At 40.9% G+C, this 23483-nt stretch overlaps 1 protein-coding gene across 2 annotated transcripts in view; it reads right to left on the bottom strand.

Moving 5' to 3' along the window:
• Window positions 1–22825, bottom strand: part of KPNA6 (karyopherin subunit alpha 6) — a 53942-nt gene extending 31117 nt beyond the window's left edge. The window contains exons 1-2 of one of the 2 annotated variants that reach the window (XM_007170597.3): window positions 22670–22756; window positions 15019–15165 (exon numbers count right to left, since the gene is read on the bottom strand). Coding sequence is in view for 1 of the 2 variants with exons in the window: in XM_007170596.2 (XP_007170658.1) it covers window positions 22670–22673 (4 nt within the window). In the remaining variant the exon portion in view is untranslated. Of the gene's footprint in view, window positions 1–15018; window positions 15166–22669 lie in introns of both variants that reach the window. The other variant, XM_007170596.2, reaches the window with a different exon arrangement.
• Between the last annotated feature and the right edge of the window lie 658 nt (window positions 22826–23483).

Here is a 23483-nt window from a genome sequence, read left to right as displayed (position 1 = left end):
AATTAAATAATTACATAAACCCCAGCACCATGCCTCTTTTTAAAAAATGTATTCATACACAAGATCTAGCTGACCTCTACAACAACCAATGAGAAAGATTAGTCAATTAGGAGCATATCCACTTAACAGCTAGGGAACCAGGTTCAGAGGTGCTGTGACTTGCACAAGATCATTTAGCTATCAAGTTGTGAAGCTGGGACTGAGATCTAGACCCTGTAATTCCATAGGCCTTCTCTTTTCATCCAACCTCGGAGAACTACTTCTTTTCATCCTCTGATAAGACACATAATTCTATTCAATTTGGCTCCTGCCCTTAGACTAGGTTCTATCCATCTTGATCTATTTACTCACGGTCATTTTAACTTAAGAATTACTGACCACTGACTAATTTTCATTAAATTTTTATCTTGTTAAAAAAAATGAAATAACATAAAAAAACCAAACAGTTACTGGCAATCAATTTTCTAATTAATGCATAAGAACTGGGAGCAACTGAAAACTAGTACTGGGACTTCCCTGGTAGTCCAGCGGTAAAGAATCCGCCTTGCAATGCAAGGGACTTGGGTTCGATCCCTGGTCAGGGAACTACGATCCCACATACCGCGGGGCAACTAAGCCCGCGCGTCACACCACTGAGCTCGTGCGCCTCAACTAGAGCCCGCGTGCTGCAAACTACAGAGCCCAGGCCCTCCGGAGCCTGCGTACCACAACTAGAGAGAGAAAACCCGCATGCCACAACTAGAGAGAAGCCCGTGCACCACAACGAAGAGCCCATGAGCCGCAATGAAAGATCCCGCATGCCTCAAGGAAGATCCCGCATGCCACAACTAAGACCTGACGCAGCCAAAAATCAATAAAATCAATAAATCAATAAATAATAAATAAATCTTAAAAAAAAAAAAACTAGTACCAAAGACGTTTGCCTAAGAGATTTCCCCCTCCACCCACCATATCTGACTTTTTAGGAATTCAACCTCATAATACAGGTTTTTCTTTTGCAGTGAGTTCTCTCCCTAGACCACAAATCCAACCAACCACAAAACTGAAGTATATCTGACCCTCTGTGAACACCTATACCATCAGAATTAATTAAATCAAAATTCCTCCAAAGTGGATGAAACCAGCTATGACGCTCGGATTGGAAGGGTAGGAAGATAACACACAATATACAAGTGACAGATACAGAGACTAATAAACGCAATCATTTTCAATGATGTTCTTCTAAAACTTACATGGCCGAGTTTCTTATCAAAGATGACAACAAAGACTGGCTTAAATTTTGCCTGTCTTCTTGCTGGTCTACCTGGTAGATAACTACTGTGAATGCATACAAAGTTGATGGCAAAATTTTGGTACATTTAAAAATTTTTTAAATTGAGGTATAGTTGATATACAATATTATAGAAGTTTCAGGTATACAACAGATTTGACACTATTGATTTATAACTTTGTTAGCTAAAATCAGCACTGTAGGACTAGTTCCAGGAATCTCACCACCTACCAATTCTTCGTACTGAGAATCAGCCAGACACTGAATCTTTTCATTGACTACCTGCCCTCCCAAGCTACTGCCCTATTTTTCTGTTCTAATGAATAGGAAAACTATTTTTTCAGCAGAAAAATAGTTTTTTTTATTAAAGAGGACTACCTACCCTCTTTATTATGAATTATTTAAACACTTAAAGTTGCAAATGTCATGACTTGGCACTGCACCCTAATTACTTTAGTAATTGTCTCATAATAAGGACCTTCTTACATAACTACAATACCATTTCAAACCTAAGAAAATTAACAAAACATCTATTATCTAGTCCATATGCAAATTTTCTTACTTCAAAATGGCTTTTATAGCTAGTTTTTTCGCCCAAATCAGAATCTAGTCAAGTTTCACCCACTGTATTTAACCTTCTATTTAACATTTTATTATGAAAAATGTCAAATATATACAAAAGTAGACAGAATAGTAAATAAAATGAAACTCAATGCAACAATCATTCAGATTCAATGATCAACTAGCTGCCATTCATCTATGCTTCCACAGACCCTGTATTATTTAAGCAAATTCCTGGCATATCATTCCAACAACATATATTTTTCAGTATGTAACTCCAAACAATAAAAACGTTTTTTAAAATTACATCATTATTCCAACATTTGGTCACTTTTAATCTACAATGTCCTTGTCCTCCTTTCCCCCAACCCTTTTATTTACTTGTGATATTGACTCTCTGAAGAATGCCTTAATGTCTTAAAGAATGCCCCAAGTTCTAGTTTTGTGCCGTTAATTTATACCCCTATCCTGTGTGTTTCCTGCAAAACGGAAGTTGGGTCTAGAGACTAGAACAGATTCAGGTTAAAAATACACTTTTGGCAAGAATACATATAGGTGATGTTCTGTGCTTCATACTACATCACATCAGGAGGCATCTAATGGCAGGCTGCCCAGATGATACTAAATCTGATGGTAATCAGATCTCTCTTCTTGAAAGTCATCTATGTACCCTAAGTCTCCATTCACATAAAGTTAATGTGACATGTTTCTTGACTATTACACATTTTATGTGTAAGATATAATAACATAATGAAATAACCAACTTTAAAAAATAGGCATTGCTAATATTGTTGAATCTCTGTGTGCTCTGTTTCACTCTAACTCTTCAAATCTGACTTCCATTCCTTCTACTCCAAAGAAACTGCTTTTATCAAGGTCACCGATAACCTCCACATTGCCTTATCTAATGGATAGAAATTTCTGTCCTCTTTCTTAACCCCTCAATAGTAGTTACTAATCCCTTCTCTCGAAACACTCAGTTTTCTTGGCACCACTGCCAACCTCATCCAATCTTCTCAGTCTCTCTTGATGGCTCCTCCTCCCTATATCTACATACTGGTTTCTATCTTCACTCTCTCCAGGTGATTTCATCCATTCCCATAACTCCCAAATTTATGTCCCCAGCCCAGTCCTTTCTCTTGAGCTCCAAACTCATATATTCAACTACCTATGGAAATCTTCACTTTCTTATCCAAAACTAACTTAATTTCTTACACCCTCCCCCCGCCCCCCACCCCAGCAATACCAAGAGCAACAGCATTTACAAGTTACTTAATCCAAATCCTAGGTTAAAAAAAAACATCATCCTTTGACATGATACTATACATAGAGAATCCTAAAACTGCCACCAGAAAACTGCTAGAGCTAATTAATGAATATGGTAAAGTTGCAGGATACAAAATTAATGCACAGAAATCTCTTGCATTCCTATACACTAATGATGAAAAATCTGAAAGAGAAATTATGGAAACACTCCCATTTACCATTGCAACAAAAAGAATCAAATACCTAGGAATAAACCTACCTAGGGAGACAAAAGACCTGTATGCAGAAAACTATAAGACACTGATGAAAGAAATTAAAGATGATACCAACAGATGGAGAGATATACCATGTTCTTGGATTGGAAGAATCAACATTGTGAAAATGAGTATACTACCCAAAGCAATCTACAGATTCAATGCAATCCCTATCAAATTACCAATGGCATTTTTTATGGAGCTAGAACAAATCATCTTAAAATTTGTATGGAGACACAAAAGACCCCGAATAGCCAAAGCAGTCTTGAGGCAAAAAAATGGAGCTGGAGGAATCAGACTCCCTGACTTCAGACTCTACTACAAAGCTACAGTAATCAAGACAATATGGTACTGGCACAAAAACAGAAACATAGATCAATGGAACAAGATAGAAAGCCCAGAGATAAACCCACGCACCTATGGTCAACTAATCTATGACAAAGGAGGCAAAGAGATACAATGGAGAAAAGACAGTCTCTTCAATAAGTGGTGCTGGGAAAACTGGACAGCTACATGTAAAAGAATGAAATTAGAACACTCCCTAACACCATACACAAAAATAAACTCAAAATGGATTAGAGACCTAAATATAAGACTGGACACTATAAAACTCTTAGAGGAAAACATAGGAAGAACACTCTTTGACATAAATCACAGCAAGATCTTTTTTGATCCACCTCCTAGAGTAATGGAAATAAAAACAAAAATAAACAAGTGGGACCTAATGAAACTTCAAAGCTTTTGCACAGCAAAGGAAACCATAAACAGGACGAAAAGACAACCCTCAGAATGGGAGAAAATATTTGCAAACGAATCAACGGACAAAGGATTAATCTCCAAAATATATAAACAGCTCATTCAGCTCAATATTAAAGAAACAAACACCCCAATCCAAAAATGGGCAGAAGACCTAAATAGACATTTCTGCAAAGAAGACATACAGACGGCCACGAAGCACATGAAAAGATGCTCAACATCACTAATTATTAGAGAAATGCAAATCAAAACTACAATGAGGTATCTCCTCACTCCTGTTAGAATGGGCATCAACAGAAAATCTACAAACAACAAATGCTGGAGAGGGTGTGGAGAAAAGGGAACCCTCTTGCACTGTTGGTGGGAATGTAAATTGATACAGCCACTATGGAGAACAATATGGAGGTTCCTTAAAAAACTAAAAATAGAATTACCATATGACCCAGCAATCCCACTACTGGGCATATACCCAGAGAAAACCGTAATTCAAAAAGACACATGCACCCGAATGTTCATTGCAGCACTATTTACAATAGCCAGGTCATGGAAGCAACCTAAATGCCCATCAACAGACGAATGGATAAAGAAGATGTGGTACATATATACAATGGAATATTACTCAGCCATAAAAAGGAACGAAATTGAGTCATTTGTTGAGACGTGGATGGATCTAGAGACTGTCATACAGAGTGAAGTAAGTCAGAAAGAGAAAAACAAATATCGTATATTAATGCATGTATGTGGAACCTAGAAAAATGGTACAGATGAGCCGGTTTGCAGGGCAGAAGTTGAGACACAGATGTAGAGAATGGACATATAGACACCAAGGGGGGAAAACTGCGGTGGGGTGGGGAGGGTGGTGTGCTGAATTGGGCGATTGGGATTGACATGTATACACTGATGTGTATAAAATTGATGCCTAATAAGAACCGGCAGTATAAAAAAACAAACAAACAAAACAACTAATAATAAACTTTCATTGGGTTATTTGTATGGAAATATGTTAATATAAATGTTTCAGACATTACATGAAATTTCTAAAAATCTTATATTTGTATTTGTATGGAAATATGTATGGAAATATGTTAATATAAATGTTTCAGACATTATATGAAAAAAAAAACAAAAAACAACATCATCCTTGACTCCTTCCCTACTCACACCTTTTTGATCTAACCTACTGACAAATCCTGAATGTATCTTGAATGTATTTACCTCTCTCTCACCCCATCCAAGTCACTATCACCTCTTGCCTGGTTACTACGACAACTCACCCCCAATCCATCACCACACAACAAAATCAGAGCATAGCACTGCTCCCATGTAGAAGTAAAATCTTCTTCACAATTTAAGGCACTGCCTATATCTTCACCTCATCTCATTCAACTTTTTACCCTCAGTCATCATATGCTCCTGTCACAATGGCTCTCTCAGTATTTGGAAACTATCAAGCTGTTTCCGGATACAGTCTTCACATTTCCTGTTTTCTTTCTGTCCACAATGCTCTTCCCTAGCTCTTAGAATTGCTAGGTCCTTCCTCTGTCACACTAACCCAAAGTAAGCTACTCCATTTTTGTCAGAACACCCGTTTTATTTCCTTCGTTACATTATTTACAATCTGTATCTGTTCTCCTCCTGTGTAAGTTCTACAAAAACTTTTGTTGTGGGAAGAGATATGGGAACATATGTATATGTATAACTGATTCACTTTGTTATAAAGCAGAAACTAACACACCATTGTAAAGCAATTATACTACAATAAAGATGTTAAAAAAAACAAACAAAAAAACTTTTGTTGTATCCCCAGCATCTATGATATATACAAATATTTGTTGACTGAATCACTGTTCAAATATCTAGTCAATACTTACTGAGCACCTACACTGTCCCAGACACAAGGTGTAGCTGTAAAATGTAAAAGTTGCTTAACAAGTGTTTGCCAGTAAGTGTAGGGTAAGGGAAGAAATGTACAGCAAAGGAATCTTCCTTGTGACTGGAGTGGAGCAGAACTTCCAAAAGCAGATTTTAGAAAGATTTCTTCCTAGAAACCCAGAAAGCACAGGTTTCCTCCAGAATTGGTATGAAAACTGAATAGACGCTCTGTTGTAAGGACACACACACACAAATAAAAAACTTAAAAAAAAAAAAAGACTGCAGGACACAAATGGCTCAGAAAAAGACATTTTAGACAGCTAAATCCAGTGACCTTGTCAGTATTCATTCTATTTGACTTTCTAATTTGCCACTGATGATCACTTTTGCCTTCTTGAAACTCTACCCATGATTCTGAAGGCACCACCCTCTCCCAGTTCTCTCACTTTTCTAACCACTCCTTCTCAGGTTTCATACTGTGTTCCTCTCCCAACGCCAATCTCTCAATGTCAGTGTGTATCAAAATTCTACCTTTCTGGTCCTCAGCAGAAGCAGCCCCCTTTCCCAAGTGACCTCCCTTAGCTTCAACCTCCACTTTTACACTAAGTACCAAATCTCTGTTGTCACAACCTCTGCCTGTGTGTTTTTCCAAATGCATACTGGCTATCTCCACCTCACTTTCTCTCTCCTTAAACCAGTTTCTTCTCCTAGGTTCCCTAGTTAGGAGTTAATGCCATTACCATTCACCTGGTCTTAGAGTAAGCCATGAACTTTCTATTCCCCAAAGACAACAGGTTGGCAAACTGATCTTCACCTATACCAAATATTCTCTCCTTAACCAAACTCTATCCAGGCTCCTCTGAGCCCTTTCTCAACTAGGTTCAACCTTGGCCTATCAAGATTTGAACAAAAAACACTAACATAGTTTCTAACAGCTCAAGGTCACATCACTAGATGACCCTAGCCCCCCTTAAAGTGCCTGACTGAGAAAATCTCAAGGCTGCCAAGTGAATTTACTGTTTCAGCCAACACCTGAATATAGGGTTCCTGTTTCCCAGGATCTGTGGGAGGGTAGGAGACTACCTTCAATAAGCCCCAGTAGCAAACCCAGTTGGGTTTCATGTGGACCACCTCCTTCTTCCTTGCATTTTGTAATTTTTCATTTCCCTGACTTTACTGAGCTCTCTCACCCCCACCTCCATTCCCTCATCCTTCCTTTAAAACACCCAGTTACCTCTGCACAAAGTTGAAATCAGTTCACACTTTTCCCTATTGCAATAGTATATTACTGATTAAAATCTGTCCTTACCACTTTGGTGTCCAACTTTATCTGTGTTTATCTTTGTTTACCTGTTACTACAAACTGGTTCCCACTGACAACCTCCAATGGCCCTGTTTTAGTTCACAACTCATCACCTCACTTCTAGATCATTAACTCTTTGAGAGCAAGAATGTGTAGCACAGTGCACAGCACATACATACTCTCAAATGTTCTATTCAACATTTTTAAACCTCAGTTTTCCAAAAGATCTGAAGTGGTTTACAATAAATTCAACAAAATAAAAAATATCAAACCCAAAAATCTGGAAAAGGAATATACACATTTGTATAGAAAATGGGGAGGGATGAATGCAGATCAGCAGAACCCAAGAGTCATTTAATTATTGAAACTGACTTGCATTTTGACATGTCAGCTACCTGTCAGCCAAAATAAAGCAATATGAGTGAGCTCTTACATAATTCTCAATATCCATGATGGTGTCCTTTGAAGCACAAAAGTTTTAAATTTTCACTAAGTCCAATTTATCTCTTTTTGGGGTGTGGGAGGCTGCTTGTGCTTTTGGTGTCATATCTAAGAAACTGTTGTCTAATGCAAGGTCATGAAGATTTACTCCTATGTTTTCTTAAAAGAATTTTATAGGGGTTTCCCTAGTGGCACAGTGGTTAAGAATCCGCCTGCCAATGCAGGGGACAAGGGTTCGAGCCCTGGTCTGGGAAGATCCCACATGCCGCGGAGCAACTAAGCCCGTGCGCCACAGCTACTGAGCCTGTGCTCTAGAGCCTGCGAGCCACAACTACTGAGCCCACGTGCCACAGCAACTGAAGCCCACGCGCCTAGAGCCCGTGCTCCGCAGAGGGAGAGGACACCGCAATGAGAAGCCCGCACACCGCAACGAAGACCCAACACAGCCAAAAATAAATAAATAAATAAATTTATTTAAAAAAAAAAAGTTTTATAGTTTTAGCTCCTTACATTTAAGTTTTTGATCTAAGTTAATTTTTTTAATTTTATTTTTACTGTTTTATTTTATTTATTTTTTGGTTGTACCGCGCAGCATGCAGAACTTCCCCAACCAGGGATCGAACCCGCACCCCCTGCAGTGGAAGCAAGGAGTCTTAACCACTGGACCACCAGGGAAGTCCCTAAGTTAATTTTTATATATGATGTAAGACAGGAGTCCAACTTCATTCTTCTGCATATGCATACTTATTCTTTTTAGGCAATATATATATCAATAGCACATTAGGATAATCAAAATAAACCAGTGATTCACACAAGTCCTTTCTTAATGAATTTAGCATTAATTGAGATGCCTTCAAAGTTTTTATGATAGAACCAATCTACTAAACTAACAAACTCTTGTGGTATATAAGTTCCTTTCCTGTGTCAAGTTACTTATTTCCATGTCCTGCTAGGAGACCTCCGTCAGGCACCAAGGCAGGCAAGGATCATGATGCTCCTGCCAAAAAAAATCACACATCTGTGTCCTTGCCGCTAGATGTGAAAAGAAGCAGTCTTCTCAAGTCCAGTCCAGAATGCTTTCCAAAGTCTCTGGCCGTGGTGGAAAGTTTTTATCTACTAAAAGCCTTTTGAAAGCTCTTTCAAAAATGCCAGTCAGGGACTTCCCTGGTGGTCCAGTGGTTAAGACTCCACACTCCCAAAGCAGGGGCATGGGTTTAATCCCTGGTTGGGGAACTAAGATCCCGAATGCCACAGGGTGCGGCCTTAAAAAACAAAACAAACAAAAAATGCCAAAGTCAATCTCTAATCTCTGCAGAGGGTATGTTCCCAGGGAAAATTCAAATTTGATTGGTAATGATTTAGAAACAATTTGCTTAGCTTTTAAGTCTAAGCTCATACAGAACCCCCATTTTATTTATTTTTTATAAATTCTTTTTTGTAAATATTTGTTTGTTTGTTTGTTTATGGCTGCATTGGGTCTTTGTTGCTGTGCACGGGCTTTCTCTAGTTGCGGCGAGTGGGGGCTACTCTTCATTGTAGTGCACGGACTTCTCACTGCGGTGGTTTCTCTTTGTTGCGGAGCACAGGCTCTAGGCACATGGGCTCAGTAGTTGTGGAGCACGGGCTTAATCACTCTGCAGCATGGGGGATCTTCCCGGACCAGGACTTGAACCCGTGTCCCCTGCACTGGCAGGCGGATTCTTAACCACCGCACCACCAGGGAAGTCCCTAGAACCCCCATTTTAGAGGTGAGAAAATTGAGGCATAACTTGCAGAAGGACCCAGCTAATAAGTGGAAGACTCTAATCCAGATCTTTGAAGACTCTAATCCAGATCCTTCTGACTAAAGCCAAAGCTCTCTCTATTACATATACTCTACTCAACAGCATACTAGCCACAGGGGACTCCTTTGTTATTTCTTGGAAGAAGTGTGTCAATGTTTCTTCTTGGATTCTACCACCCTAACCATTGCCTGACTCAATCTGTCAATGACATGTGGTCCAGTTCTTGCCAAGAATAGGGAATACAAATATCAGAAGATACCAACACAGGAACTTCCCTGGTGGTACAGTGGGTAAGACTCTGCACTCCCAATGCAGGGGGCCTGGGTTCAATCCCTGGTCGGGGAACTAGATCCCGCATGCTGCAACTAAGAGTCCGCATGCTGCAACTAAGATCCCGCATGCCGCAACTATGACCCGGCAGAGCCTAAATGAATGAACGAATGAATGAATAAAAGAAGGTATCAACACAAATATGAATGGAAGTAGAATTTTGTAGGGACTGGCAGTAGTTAGGTAGTCATTTGAAGGCTATTTGCCACTTCAAAGGAAAAACAAAAACAACCATTTGAGTTAATCCTCCCTGTTCTGGTGTAGGGTTTGAAGATATTTTTAAAAAGTTTAACACTGGGACTTCCCTGGTGGTGCAGTGGTTAAGAATTCGCCTGCCAATGCAGGGGACACGGGTTCAATCCCACATGTCGCGGAGCAACTAAGCCCGTGCGCCAAGACTCCTGAGCCTGCGCTCTAGAGCCCGCGAGCCACAACTACTGAGCCCGTGCACCTAGAGTCCGTGCTCCGCAACAAGAGAAGCCAGTGCTATGAAGAGTAGCCCCTGCTCACCGCAACTAGAGGAAGCCCGCGCACAACAACGAAGACCCAACACAGCCAGAAATAAATTAATTAATTAATTTTTTAAAAAAAGGAAATACTTAGGCTGAGCGAAGGCACTGTGCTGGATAGAATATCAACAGGCACACTGGAATAGTGTGGTATCAGTGAAAGGAGCTACAAAGCCAGACAATCTGATTTCTGGTCTGCTACTTAACAAGTGTACAGCCTTGGGTGTCACTTATCTGTATCTCAATTTTCCTACCCTTGCCCTGTCTACCTCAGAGTTACAGTGAAGATCAAATGAGAATACACATGAAAGCACTTTGTAAATAGTAAAATGCTGTGCTAGTAAGGTAGGATTTGGTTTGGTAATAGTTTTTCAAACTTCTGGAATTTCTCTCAGAGCTTTTTATGACCAAGAAATACTGCAAACAAGGAAACAATATGAAACAGTTCTGACGGCATGAGGTTCTCAGGGTGTTATTTGTAAGCCTGTCAGAACTGTCAGTAACCAAGACAATGGGAGAGACTTCTCTATGGACAACTGGATTAGTCCATAATGGGGCCATAATAAGGCTGCTCATATTCTGGCAGATCCTCACAGGACTGGGCTGAAGAATGATCACTCCAGGAAACAAAGCTGAATCTATAAATCAGGAGGTCTGGCTAAAAGATCATATGGGAAAAACAATCTTCTGTACACACAACTATATATTCAAAGCTCAAGGCCTAAGTGAAGCATGGCACACTGAGGTACCGCATCAACCAGATAGCTGATAGTCCAAGTTCTCTAATCCTAATTCTCTCCTAGGATTTACTAGTCCTTTTGGCCCTTGAATCTATATATAAATGCAATGCTCAGACCTAGGAATGGGGAAGTAAGGGGTGGTGAGAGACATAGGAGAGGCCCAGGATAGCTACAGTCCAATTTCTCCAAAAGAAAAATTCCAAATATCCCTTGTAGACTGTGCAGAATCTGGAGGCTCTTACCTTCCTAGGGACACCCCATTGCCACTACCACTAGGTGCTACAAGGAACTAAAATGAATCACTTAAAGTAGGAAAACCAAAGCGCTTACCTTCCACTTCAGTCAATGCAAAAACATTCACTGAATATCTCCCAAGCACTCACACTGCTCAAGGAATCAAGGGGAAAAGAAAAATCCAAATTGTTATCTCCAAACTGACTCAAATAGACAAGTGATTTATTATTCATTTAATAAAATGTATGTGCCAGGCACTGTGCAGAAGCTTCTGCCTTCAGGAAGCTTTACAACCTAGTTTAGTCTCGCAGCATCAAGAACAAAAAAGATAATGAATCTAAGTGTGCAATGATGTCAGAGAGTGGAAGTGAGAACTATTTTTACTGTGTGGTGAGCTCTGGAGTGGTCTTTGAAGGCTAGATGGTTAATATTTCTAAAGGTAATGGTGTAGGGAGGGACAGCAGTTTACCAGGAGCAAAGATTAGAGATCAGAAAGCCCAAGGTTGGTTTGAGGAACAAGATCAGTTTGGTTAGAGAGGTATAAATACAAAGGCCCAGAAGCAAAATGTCTCTGAGATGTAACAGTGAACTGCTGGCCCCTACTGTGCAGCACTATGCCCCTCAATCCCCAGTCTTCGGGCAAGGAGGGTTCTGCATGGCCTGTAGGCGAATTACACAAATCTCTCTGACTGGCTCTTCATTTTAACCTTTGGTAATAGGAGAAAGGGTTTTTCTAACAGCCCTTGTGACAAATTAAAAGCAGGATTTCTCTAACCTGTACATATTAATTCAAAAAGAAGGAGCTAGATTTGGGATGCAGTCTTCTGAGGAGCCCAGGACAATATGGGGAAGAAGAGCCAGACTGAGAGGCCACACAAAGGGAACCCTCTCTGTCCTCATTAGACATGCTATGAACAGACACTCAATGTTGCCCCTCAAACCTTGTCAGCTCCTTCCAATATGATGTACTGAGAAAGAGCACTGATTTGGGAGTCAGGTGAGTTGGTTCCAATCCCAACTGAATAACCATGGGCAAATTACCCACTATTTTTTTTTTTTTTTAGATATCTTATTTTATTTTTTATTTATTTATTTAAATTTTATTTATTTATTTATTTATGGCTGTGTTGGGTCTTCGTTTCTGTGTGAGGGCTTTCTCCAGTTGCGGCAAGCGGGGGCCACTCCTCATCGCGGTGCGCAGGCCTCTCACCATCGTGGCCTCTCCCGTGGCGGAGCACAGGCTCCAGACGCGCAGGCTCAGCAATTGTGGCCCACGGGCCCAATTGCTCCGCGGCACGTGGGATCCTCCCAGACCAGGGCCCGAACCCGCGTCCCCTGCATTGGCAGGCAGACTCTCAACCACTGCGCCACCAGGGAAGCCCTTACCCACTATTTTGAGTCTCTGCTTCCATTACCTATAAAATGAGAATAATAAACTTTATAGCCCAGTATGATTGATGAGGTAACGTGAAAGTGTCTAGGGTCTAAATGCTGAATCAATGGTATTTCCTTGTTCTTCTCAGCACCTACTTTGAAAGGCTTCAATTCCCCATGAGGGCAATTTCCCAGAAGTCAGAGTCAAAGAGGATGACTATATTTCCTTGCTCTCCATTAGCAGGTGGTTTTTCCTCTTCCTTTCTCCTAACACTGTAGCTCCTTTCTCTTAACCTTTATCCTTCTATTCCATCTTCATTCCCTCCAAAGCTAGGCTGTAAGAACCAATAAGCCAGAGTTTTTTGTTTTGTTTTTTTTTTTAGGCCACACCGTGTGGCATGCAGGATCTTAGTTCCCCAAACAGGGATCAAACCTGTGCCCCCTGCAGTGGAAACATGGAGTCTTAACCACTGGACCGCCAGGGAAGTCCCAAGCCAGAGTTTTAAGAAAGGGCCTGTTCTCTACCATTTACCTCACCCCAAAATGAGCAATTCTAACCACGTCTCATTACAATTACTGCTTCTTTGGAAGATTTAAAAGCTGATGACTTTCACATCTACATCTGCAGTGCATATCTAATACTCAAGGGGTTCCTTCTATCTATGTTCCATAAGCACCTCAAATGGTTAAAAAAAAAATTTTTTTTTAAGTCATCATCTCCATAAACCTGCTCCTCATACATTCCTTACACATTTCATTATCCACAAACCCATATCTGGAATTCTGAAATCAAAAGAGCTCTGAAAATAAGAAGGTTTTTAGTATATACAACACAAAATACATTTAGCAACAAAACCTGAACAAAATTAACATGAGACTCTTTATAGCCCTTATTAATCCCACTCAATTAATATTCAAATGATTTGCCTGAAAATATTAGTATTATTTGACTATACAGGGCTCTATCCCAGACCCTGCTGGAGGTGTTATGCACTCAAAAGGGTGAAACTGGTTCATGGGGGAGGGGGAGAACTTAGATATTACAATGGTATGTGGCCCTCCAAAGCCCAACCTTATCAATAAAGACTTATTCCCTAGTATCTAATTTTTCTTGCTGGGTTTTCTTGAGTATTACATGAGCAGCATTGACACTGACTTCATAAAAGGCAGACAAAAAGTATGCAAGAACTGTACTACAAAGCTATGGCAAATAGACAGTATGACTGGGGGACTTTCTCTTGACTGATGGCTGAATCTTGAAGTCATATGACAAGAGGTGGCCTGAGCATGCCTGTTTTGCCCTGTGGATGTTATTTATGTTTGATCCTCAGTGCTTCTGTGTGTGACATGGGTTTTGATAATTAAATTTAAAATTTACATTTTATTATTTAATTCTACAAATTAAAATGTGTCCCAATTAATTATGCCAAGTGCTAAAAGAAAAATGTTAACAATATCTGAACAGCTATCTAGCAGCTAAAGTTATTTTCTCGTATCAGGCAAAAGTTAAAAAGTTTACTAAAAATAATTTTAAGAAACTGATTTTTTTCTATTGTTTTGTTTTTGCTGGAAAATGAACAACTTTAAATGATTTTTAAAAATCTGATTACACTGTTTCTGTATTTATAAATACTAATTTGCATATGCAATTTGATACATTACAACTTATATAAGTAAATAAAAGTTACTCAGCAAATACAGCTATAAAACTTAGTTAAATGTAAATAGCTTTTTAATTTAACTTTTAACCTAAAAATCTTGTTTAGTCACTCTTAACCTTGCACTGAATAAAAAGCAAGCTTTATGCTTACCCATTTTATGTATAAAGCACAGACATACTTACTGTACATAAAAAGATATAGAGTATATCTGCATGTTAAAATTTCATGGGAGGGATGCATTAGGGAAAAAAGATGTCTAAAAAGGTTTCTTAGGAAGGTGATAATGAATGGAAAGGTTGAGGAAACAATGATATAAGGGATTAGGGATCTGTACAAGTCAGAAACTTGGGCGTCACCCTTGACAATTCCTTTCCCCTTATCCCCATATCCAATCACTAGTAATGGTCAGCTTTATTTCCTATTTCTGGACTGTCTCTGTCTCTTCTCCATTCCTACTGCCATTACCCTAACTCAGATCTTCATGATCTCTTGCCTAGACTTTATAAGAGCCTCATTAACCTGTTCCTTTTCTCTTTATTCCAAACTTCTTGAAACAGTTTGTCTCGCCTCTCTTATTTCTTAGCCCACTCCAATCTGCTTCCATGCTATCAAAACTGTTTTTGTAAGACACTGATCAAGTGCAAGATGCTAAATTCAATAGACCTTTTCAGTCCTTATTTTGCTGGTCCTCTTGGCAGCACTCAATCCTGACAGCCATGTCCTTCTTCTTGAAATACTCTTTTCCGTTGCTTTATGAGACATCAATCACTCCTTGTTTTCTTCAAATTGTGGCTGCTGATCCCCTTCTTCCTGCACATTAAAGCTAATGAAACTTGAGGTTCTCTTTTCAGCCCATCTCCCATGATATACATTTTTCATAGGCACTATCAGTGATTCCCAAGGTCTTAGTTACCATATATAAACAGATGATCAATCCTCTATCTCCATCCCCAGACCCCACGCTTGAGCCCCAGACTTCTCTATCCAGTTGTTTTCTGGACACCTTCCCTTGGAGGTCACAGAGATACCTCAAAATGTCCAAATTTAAACTCAACTCAGTTAAAAGCATCACTATCCACTCTGCTGCTCAAGGCAAGAGGCCTAGGAGTCATGCTTAATTCCACCCTGCCCCAACCACTTTCAGCCTCCAGATGAAACCAATAACCAAGCCCTGCTAATTCAAATTCCTAACTCTTATTCCCCACTGTTACTACCTCAATCTCCATCAACATCTCTTGCTAGGACTGCCACACTACTTAAGAACCAACTACTTCAAGAACTTCCTGGTTGGGACTTCCCTGGTGGCGCAGTGGTTAAGAATCCGCCTGCCAATGCAGGGGACATGGGTTCGAGCCCTGGTCCGGGAAGATCCCACATGCGGCTGAGCAACTAAGCCCGTGCGCCACAACTACTGAGCCTGTGCTCTAGAGCCCGCGAGCCACAACTAATGAGCCCACGTGCCACAACTACTGAAGCCCGTGCGCCTAGAGCCCGTGTTCTGCAACAAGTGAAACCACTGCAACGAGAAGCCCACGCACCACAACGAAGAGTAGCCCCCACTCGTTGCAACTACAGAAACCCGCGCACAGCAACAAAGACCCAACACAGCCAAAAATAAATAAATAAATAATAAAATAAATTTATTAAAAAAAAAAAAAAAAGAACTTCCTGGTTGGAATGTTATCGCAGTCTAATTCATTCTCCCCAGAGCAGTCAAGTAATATAAATAAATAAATTTGATCACGTCACTTCTGAGATTAAAACCTTTCAATGGCATTTCACTGTTATCAGGATAAGGTCCAAATATCATTCCCCCCATGCTACCAACCCACCTAGCCTACCAATCTTTTGCTTGTGAAATAATCATTTCACCCTGCCACTGACAACTATCCATAGATCAGCTCTCATTAGCTTAGAGGCCTTCCCTGATCCCCCTACGCTGGGGTGGACCCCCTTATTATATAAATCCATAGTACTGCGGACTGCCCCACTCAAAATATTTATCATTTATAACGGTCTCCGAAGTATGCGGTACAAAATCAACTGGGACATAGGAAGAAAAACATATACATATGTTGTAACTAACACATATATATATGTATATACATAACACATACAAATGTTACATATATATATAAATAATATATACGAATGTTACATATATATATAAGTAAGGTTTACCTTTATTATGCATTAGCCTATTAATACTGGCAACTTTTATCTGTTGGTCAGGTGGCCAAGTTTTCCTGAACGAAGACTGGGAGTTATACCAAGCAGGTGAAGACACTAGTTCATTCACATTTATCATACTGCCCAACACAGTAGTTTGTGTGCCTAGTTAAGTGGATTTACAAGACAGCTAGTTTTAACTAAATTAACATTCACAAAATAAATAAACAGCTTAGAGTCCTATCAAGAAACTGAATGGAAGATAATGTTAATAATGCAGGAAGAGGAACAAAGAAACAGCAGAGCTGATGTCTCTGGAAGTAAAAGCTCCTAAGTACCAGAATTTCACCTGCCACATCACAATAAAACAAAACAAAATAACATAATGACCAGCTAATCAGATCTAAGTCAGCCAAAGATTTAAAATTATCTAGAAGATTATTTAAATTATGGACTTACACTCTCTCATGCACCTTACTCTGAATGTATAGTATGCTTAAAAATAATACTTACTGAATACACAAGGCTATCATGATCAGCAAGACATTTAAAAACACTTGTCTTCATCCTTTTACAATATATACGGTGTATATATTTTTTGGCCTTGCCTCACGGCTTGTGGGATCTTAGTTCCCCGACCAGGGATCGAACCCATGCCCCCTGCAATGGAAGCACAGAGTCCTAACCACTGGACTGCCAAGGAATTCCCAAAATGTGTTTAGATTTTAAAAGTTAACTTGTAACATCTAAAAATTTTTAATCTGTTATGAAATCATATGAAAATTCAGATTTCCAACCTCAAGGGGGAGAGGGATTGTGGAAAGGGATGCGAAATTATGCAGTAAGGCAACACTAGACCTACATTCTGTCCTGGCAACAACTGGCTGGACCTCATCAGATTGCATGGGACTCTAGTTGGCCTGCCAGTCTCCATTTGGTTGATTTTACTCGATTACCCATTAGAATTTAAGCTCTAGGATTTCACTAAAAAAAAAATATTTTTGTCTGTTTTGTTCACTGCTGTATTTTCAGGGCCTAGAACAGCAGCTGGCACACAGTAGGCATTCAATAAACAGTTGCTGAAATTAACAAATAACAGTTGCCTGCCTAATCCCTAAAAATGTTTCTGACAAGTATTCATAATATGTTTCTGCCTTCCCCCAAAAGACAAATTGATTTATCTTTTATATTTAGCACAGGGCCTGACACATACTAAGTACTTTATTTGCTCACTGTATGACTAATAGCAATTAGTTATCACTTACTGAGTACTCACTGTGTGCTAAACATCATGCTAAAACGCTTTACAAGCATTAGCTCATTTAATCACCCTAACACTCCTATGAGGCAGATGCTATCACCCCTGTTTTAAGAGATAAGGAGGGGCTTCCCTGGTGGTGCAGTGGTTGAGAGTCTGCCTGCCAATGCAGGGGACACGGGTTCGAGCCCTGGTCTGGGAAGATCCCACATGCCGCGGAGCGACTAGGCCCGTGAGCCACAACTACTGAGCCTGCGTGTCTGGAGCTTGTGCTCCGCAACAAGAGAGGCCGCAATAGTGAGAGGCCCGCGCACCGCGATGAAGAGTGGCCCCCGCTTGCCGCAACTAGAGAAAGCCCTCGCACAGAAACGAAGACCCAACACAGCCAAAAAAAAAAAAAAAAAGTTTAAAAAAAGTATTAAAAAAATAAAAGAGATAAGGAAAATGAATCTCTGGAGATTAAGCAATTGGTCAAAGCTCTAATTGTATTACAGAATGAAATAACTGTAACACAAGATAAAATATGAAAAGAGCTATATGAAAGGCAAGAACAAAGTGCTACAGAATTCAGAAGGACAGTTCACTTCCAGTTTGGAAGGCATAACATACATATTTGGGAAAGGTCCCTGAGGGAGGTAGCATTTAAACTAAATCTTGTAAAAGAGGCAAGATTTTCATAGGAAAAGACGGGTGGGGAAGGGATTGCTTTTGTCACTTTCTCTACCAGGAAAGGTGAAGTACATACCAAGGAGGTAGTCTGAGTGGAATGCAGGATATATGGATAAATATTAAATCGAATAAGACTAGTAAAGTCAATAGGAAGGCCTTGAATACCATACCCTATGGGTTATGATTTTATCCTGTAGACAATAAGGAGTCCATGAAGGTTCCTAAACTAAGGAGAAGAGTGACAAGACCAGAAGGGTGTTTTAGCAACATTGCTGCAGCAGAATTGGTCGTGGTAAGGAGGCTATAGAACAGATTTAGAAGGCTCCTGAAATAAGAACACCTTTACAATTTACAATATTTTCTGACATCTAGTACTTCACTGACACTTCACTAACAACATTAATAAATAGTATTATCATATTTTCACATCAAGGAGCCTGAGACTCAGCAAGTTTAAAGACCACACAATTAACAGTCTTTGTGGGACTATGCTGTGAGAAAAACATACACAAAACAATTTAGGGAAGACATCAGTAACAGGATCACAATATCCAACAACTGCCAATATAGGAAGGGAAGAAAAGAGTAAGGAACCAAAGATAGGTAAGATTTCTATCTTATGCCCTAGTGTCTGGGCCAATGGTCCCACCATTAACAAAAATGTAGGAAAGGTACACCAGGAAGGGGGAGTGAGTTTGATGCTTGTGGGACACTTAGTTTAGTAGCTCTCTAAGTTGCTGTTATGAACTGTGGGGTGGGTGGGCAAGGCTGGAGGGAAACTAAGAAATGGGCTAAATTATTTCCTGACCTGGAGGCATTATCAGAAAGGTTTTGTTGCTTGCAGCAAACCAGAAACAGCTTTTAGTATCCTAGAGCCCAGTGACAGGACAGTTCCAAAAACATCATGAAGAGATCAGATTCTTTCCGTCTTCTCGACCCTCACCCTTAGAACTGCCTGCTCTTATTTATAAATTCTGCCTCATGATCCCAGCATTGCTAATGGCAATTTCAGAGTCAGAAAAGGGATCTTTCATTTCCAGAGGCAGAACACTGCCCTTAATAGCCCATATTTTGGTTAGAACCATACTACCTGAGTATTTCCTCTATCTACTAGCTCTGACCTTGCTTAAGTTACTGAACCTCTCTGTGCTTCAGTTTTCTCAACTAGAATGTGAGAATCTGAGAAATAAACGAATTAGTATTACAGTACTTACTGCCTAGCACATAGCAAGTTCTATATAAGTGTTCGCTATTATTATAGCTTTCCCATCTCTCTTTTTTTGAAGCTCTCACACTTTGGTGATACCTGGGTTAAAATATAAACCGGCAAAAAACAACAGAATAAAACTTGGCAAATAAGGAAGGCTTTTTCAGAAGTCCTCCAGGCTTCCCTTCACATTCATTAGCCAAAATCTGCATCACATGCCCATACCTAAATCAATCACTGCCTAGGGAGATAGAATTACAATGATTGGTTTAGTTTATATGAATCAAGATACCCCCTGGGGCTGGGAAGGTGCTGCCAGATTCCTGGTTAGCAGGATGGCAGGAACAGTGATAAAAACAACCGATGTCTGCCAAGACTTAGTCGTGAGAGGCTGTGGTCTCTGCTAGGGAGGGTTAGAAAAAGTAAGTTCCAGAACTGCAAGCCTCACCCCCACAGGGTTCCTAAGAGCAATGAAATCACTGCAAAGGTCTGTTAAGGCTAGTGAAGTCTGGCACAGGAGAAATAATATAGGATATAGGCCAGAGCTCGACGAGCGTACTCTTGAGAGGCAGTGAAACACAGCAGGTTCTAGATTCACGGAGGTGTGATGCAGGCCATGTTAGTGTCCCCAGCCCTAGGGCCTAGATCACCAGCCTTGGACTTAATCACCTAATCTTCTCAAAGCCTGTTTACTCATTTATAAATGGGGATAACCCAAATTATCTCGGATTTGATGTTAGGATTAAATGTAAGGATACATTTCATCCCTGTAGTATAAGGATCAGAGAAAAAAACAAAAAATAACCAACCCACACACAAAACCCCCACAGAACAAAAACCCCAATGGCCGGGTGTTCAGAAAGACAAGGTGCAAGGTGGGATGGGGGTGGCGGGGAGGTACCTGAAATGGAGTTGCAGAGAAGAGGGGAGGCTGCCTGACTCTAGACTAAAACTCCCCTTCAGGACCCTGGTCAGGTTCTGTTGCTCTATTGAAGTACTTTCATTTCAAAGTTTACCAGAAAAGGACTAAATTTAATCACACCTGAAGTCTTCTTAGAGGTTTATGTGCAGCAAAATGGGTAAGAATCTCACTTCTGGCTTTGCTGTAACTAACTGTGTTATATTCTCTGAGGTAGTTTCCCCATCTGTAAAAACTGAGTAAATCGCTGCCAAATTTATTTCACTGGGCTTAATAAACTAAATATTAGCCCCTTCCCTTTGAGGCAGCAGTGTTCCTGAAATTGAAGGCCAATACAAAATCTATAACATAAAAGCCCCTAAAATTTTTAATTGATACATAAAGTTGCAGCTACAAAGACAAGCCTACCAGTCTTAATGGAGGATTCTGGAAACCAGAGTGCTTAAAGGAAAGGAACAAACATTACTGAAAACATTATTGAAGGTGGAAAAGAATCTGTTCTGATATTTATAGAGCTCTTACTAGTCTCCAAACACTGTGGTATCTTATTTAATTCTCAAACACCTCGATAACTCTGCCCCCTCCCCTCTTTCTAGAGATGAGGAAAGGAAGGCTCAGAAAGGAAGGAAAATAACATTTATCGTGGACTGTGCTGGATGTTTTCCATATGCATCACTGCATCTGACATTTAAGTGACTTCTCTGGATGAGAGCTAGGAAGTAGCAGGCAGGATTATAATACCAGACCTGATTCTAAAGTCATTGCCGTGCAGCTCAAAGGAGTAATTTATGTTTCCTCAGGATCAGGTTTCTTACAAAACTCAATCCCAGAATCTCAATCCCCACCCCCAACACACCCACAGTAGTTGGGGTTAGCAATTCACTTTGGAGTTTTCCAGTTTCTTTCAGATTAAAGATTTCAAAGTGGGCCCACGAGCAAAAATACAAAACACCTTTACAACTCTGCCTAGGATTAAAAGCTTTCTTTCCCCCTTTTCCAGCCCAATCACTTGGGGCCAGGCCATAAAGAACAACAGCTATAAACTAGGGCTCTGGAGCGATCAACCTGGTTTAAGTCACTGGCTGTGCGACCTTGGGTAAGTTACTTTACCTCCCTAAGCCTCAGTTTCCTTATCTGTAAAATAGGGATAACAGCAGTATCTATCTCAATAAATAGGTTGTGCATATTAAATAAAACGTGACATGTAAAGCAATCAGAGCAATGCCTGCACACAGTAAGAGCTTAGCAAATTTAATAGTTCTCATTGCTGAAGAAGAAGTACCACTGATGGTTCTGTCCCTAAGTCCAAAGACTTCGCCATCGTATTCTCTCTGAGCACAGGCCTTGCTACCTGGAGTCCCTTTAGAAAGAGCAACAGGTCGCTCCTTTTCTCCTAACCAGGGCCAGGCCCAGAAACCTAAAGCCCCCGACCTATATATGACTACGAGATCTTGGCACTGGTTTTCTACCACTGCGAAGGCTGTCACTCTGAAACCAACCGAACCACCCCATTTCCGCCGCGGCTCGGGAAGTTCTCCCGGCCTTCAGCGGCCCAGGCTGCCTTCGGCATGGCTGCCCCTGGTTACAGGCCTGGAGCTGGCTCGCCAGGCGTCCCTTCGCCAGAGAACTCTCTCTGCGACGTAGGGAGGATTTCCCTGAGTTCAGGGGAACCAGTGAATCCAGTTAAGAGGCGCGTCGGTCAGACACACGCCTGGAGAGGGTTGCCTTAAACGCCTCCCGGGCCTGCCACTGGGAGCCCGGCCCCCGGGCCTGCCCCCGGGAGCCCGGCCCAGACCGGAGGGTCAGCCCCTTTCTAACCTCCGGGAACGCGTGCGATCCGGCCCAGGGCCACCACGTGGGGGCTCTAGAAGTGGCAAGGTGTTCCCGGAACCAGCCCCCAAAGACTGCTCCCCGCTTGGGCCCTAACCTGGCCCCAAACTGGCCTGAGCGGCGCTCCCGGCCTGGCTTCTCCCCTCAAACCTATCTGGAGGCGATTCAGACATCCTCTGCAGACTGCAGACAGGCTCTCGCCAGACTCCAAGCCCCGAGACTGCCCAGCCCGAGTCCCCAATTGCCTGGTTTCCTTACTCACCCATCGCGGCTCCGCTCGCTCCTACTTGGCGGCGGCAGCGGCGGCAGCTTCGGCGGCAGCTTCAGCAGACAATATGGCGGATCTGCAGGACGGCAGCCCGAAACGGACAAACAACTTAACATTCAATCCCGGGAAGAAACGCGCTTTCGGCCCCACCGCCTAGTTCACAGCGACAACCGCATTTAAAGAGACCGCAGCTACTAAAGGCGGGGAATAAGGATGGAATATGAAAGGAGTGGGTGGAGAAAAACTGGGAGGGATACCTACTAAAGAAAGTTAAGTGTGCTTAGGATTTCTCAGCTTTTTCTGCTATTTCCTTTTTGTAGTGAGGTCTCCTCCCCTAGAAACTTTTTCTTCCAGAAAGGTATTCCTTCCTTTTGTAGTTAAAACCATCCATAGACCCTGAGCTGGATATGAATAAGGAGTCATCTGGAAAGGTGAAGTGACTTGCTCAAGGATATAGCGATAAGGAAATGAAGAAGTCTAGAGTAAACCCGATTACAATCTTATTGGGAGATAAAAAGTAGAAAAATAATGAGACCGGTGCAGTGCTTTATAGTAGACAGAGCTATTTCATTTATCCTTACTGCAAGCTCTCTGAGGGCACAAGTCGGTTCTATAGTGTTCATCACTGATCTCCAGCACCTAGCACAGCATCTGGCACGTGGTTTGTGCTCCATGAATAATTGTTGAATGAATAAACAAACGAATGAACAGATCTGTGAGTTACACAAAAAAAGGGATATGAGCTCCCTTTTTAGAGATGAGGAAATTGAGGCTCTGAGGTTCATGCGTCTTTTTTTTTTTTTTTAAT

This window comes from Balaenoptera acutorostrata, chromosome 1 (assembly GCF_949987535.1).
Source record: "Balaenoptera acutorostrata chromosome 1, mBalAcu1.1, whole genome shotgun sequence".
Classification (NCBI taxonomy): Eukaryota; Metazoa; Chordata; class Mammalia; order Artiodactyla; family Balaenopteridae; genus Balaenoptera; species Balaenoptera acutorostrata.
This window is presented reverse-complemented; position numbering and strand designations above follow the sequence as displayed.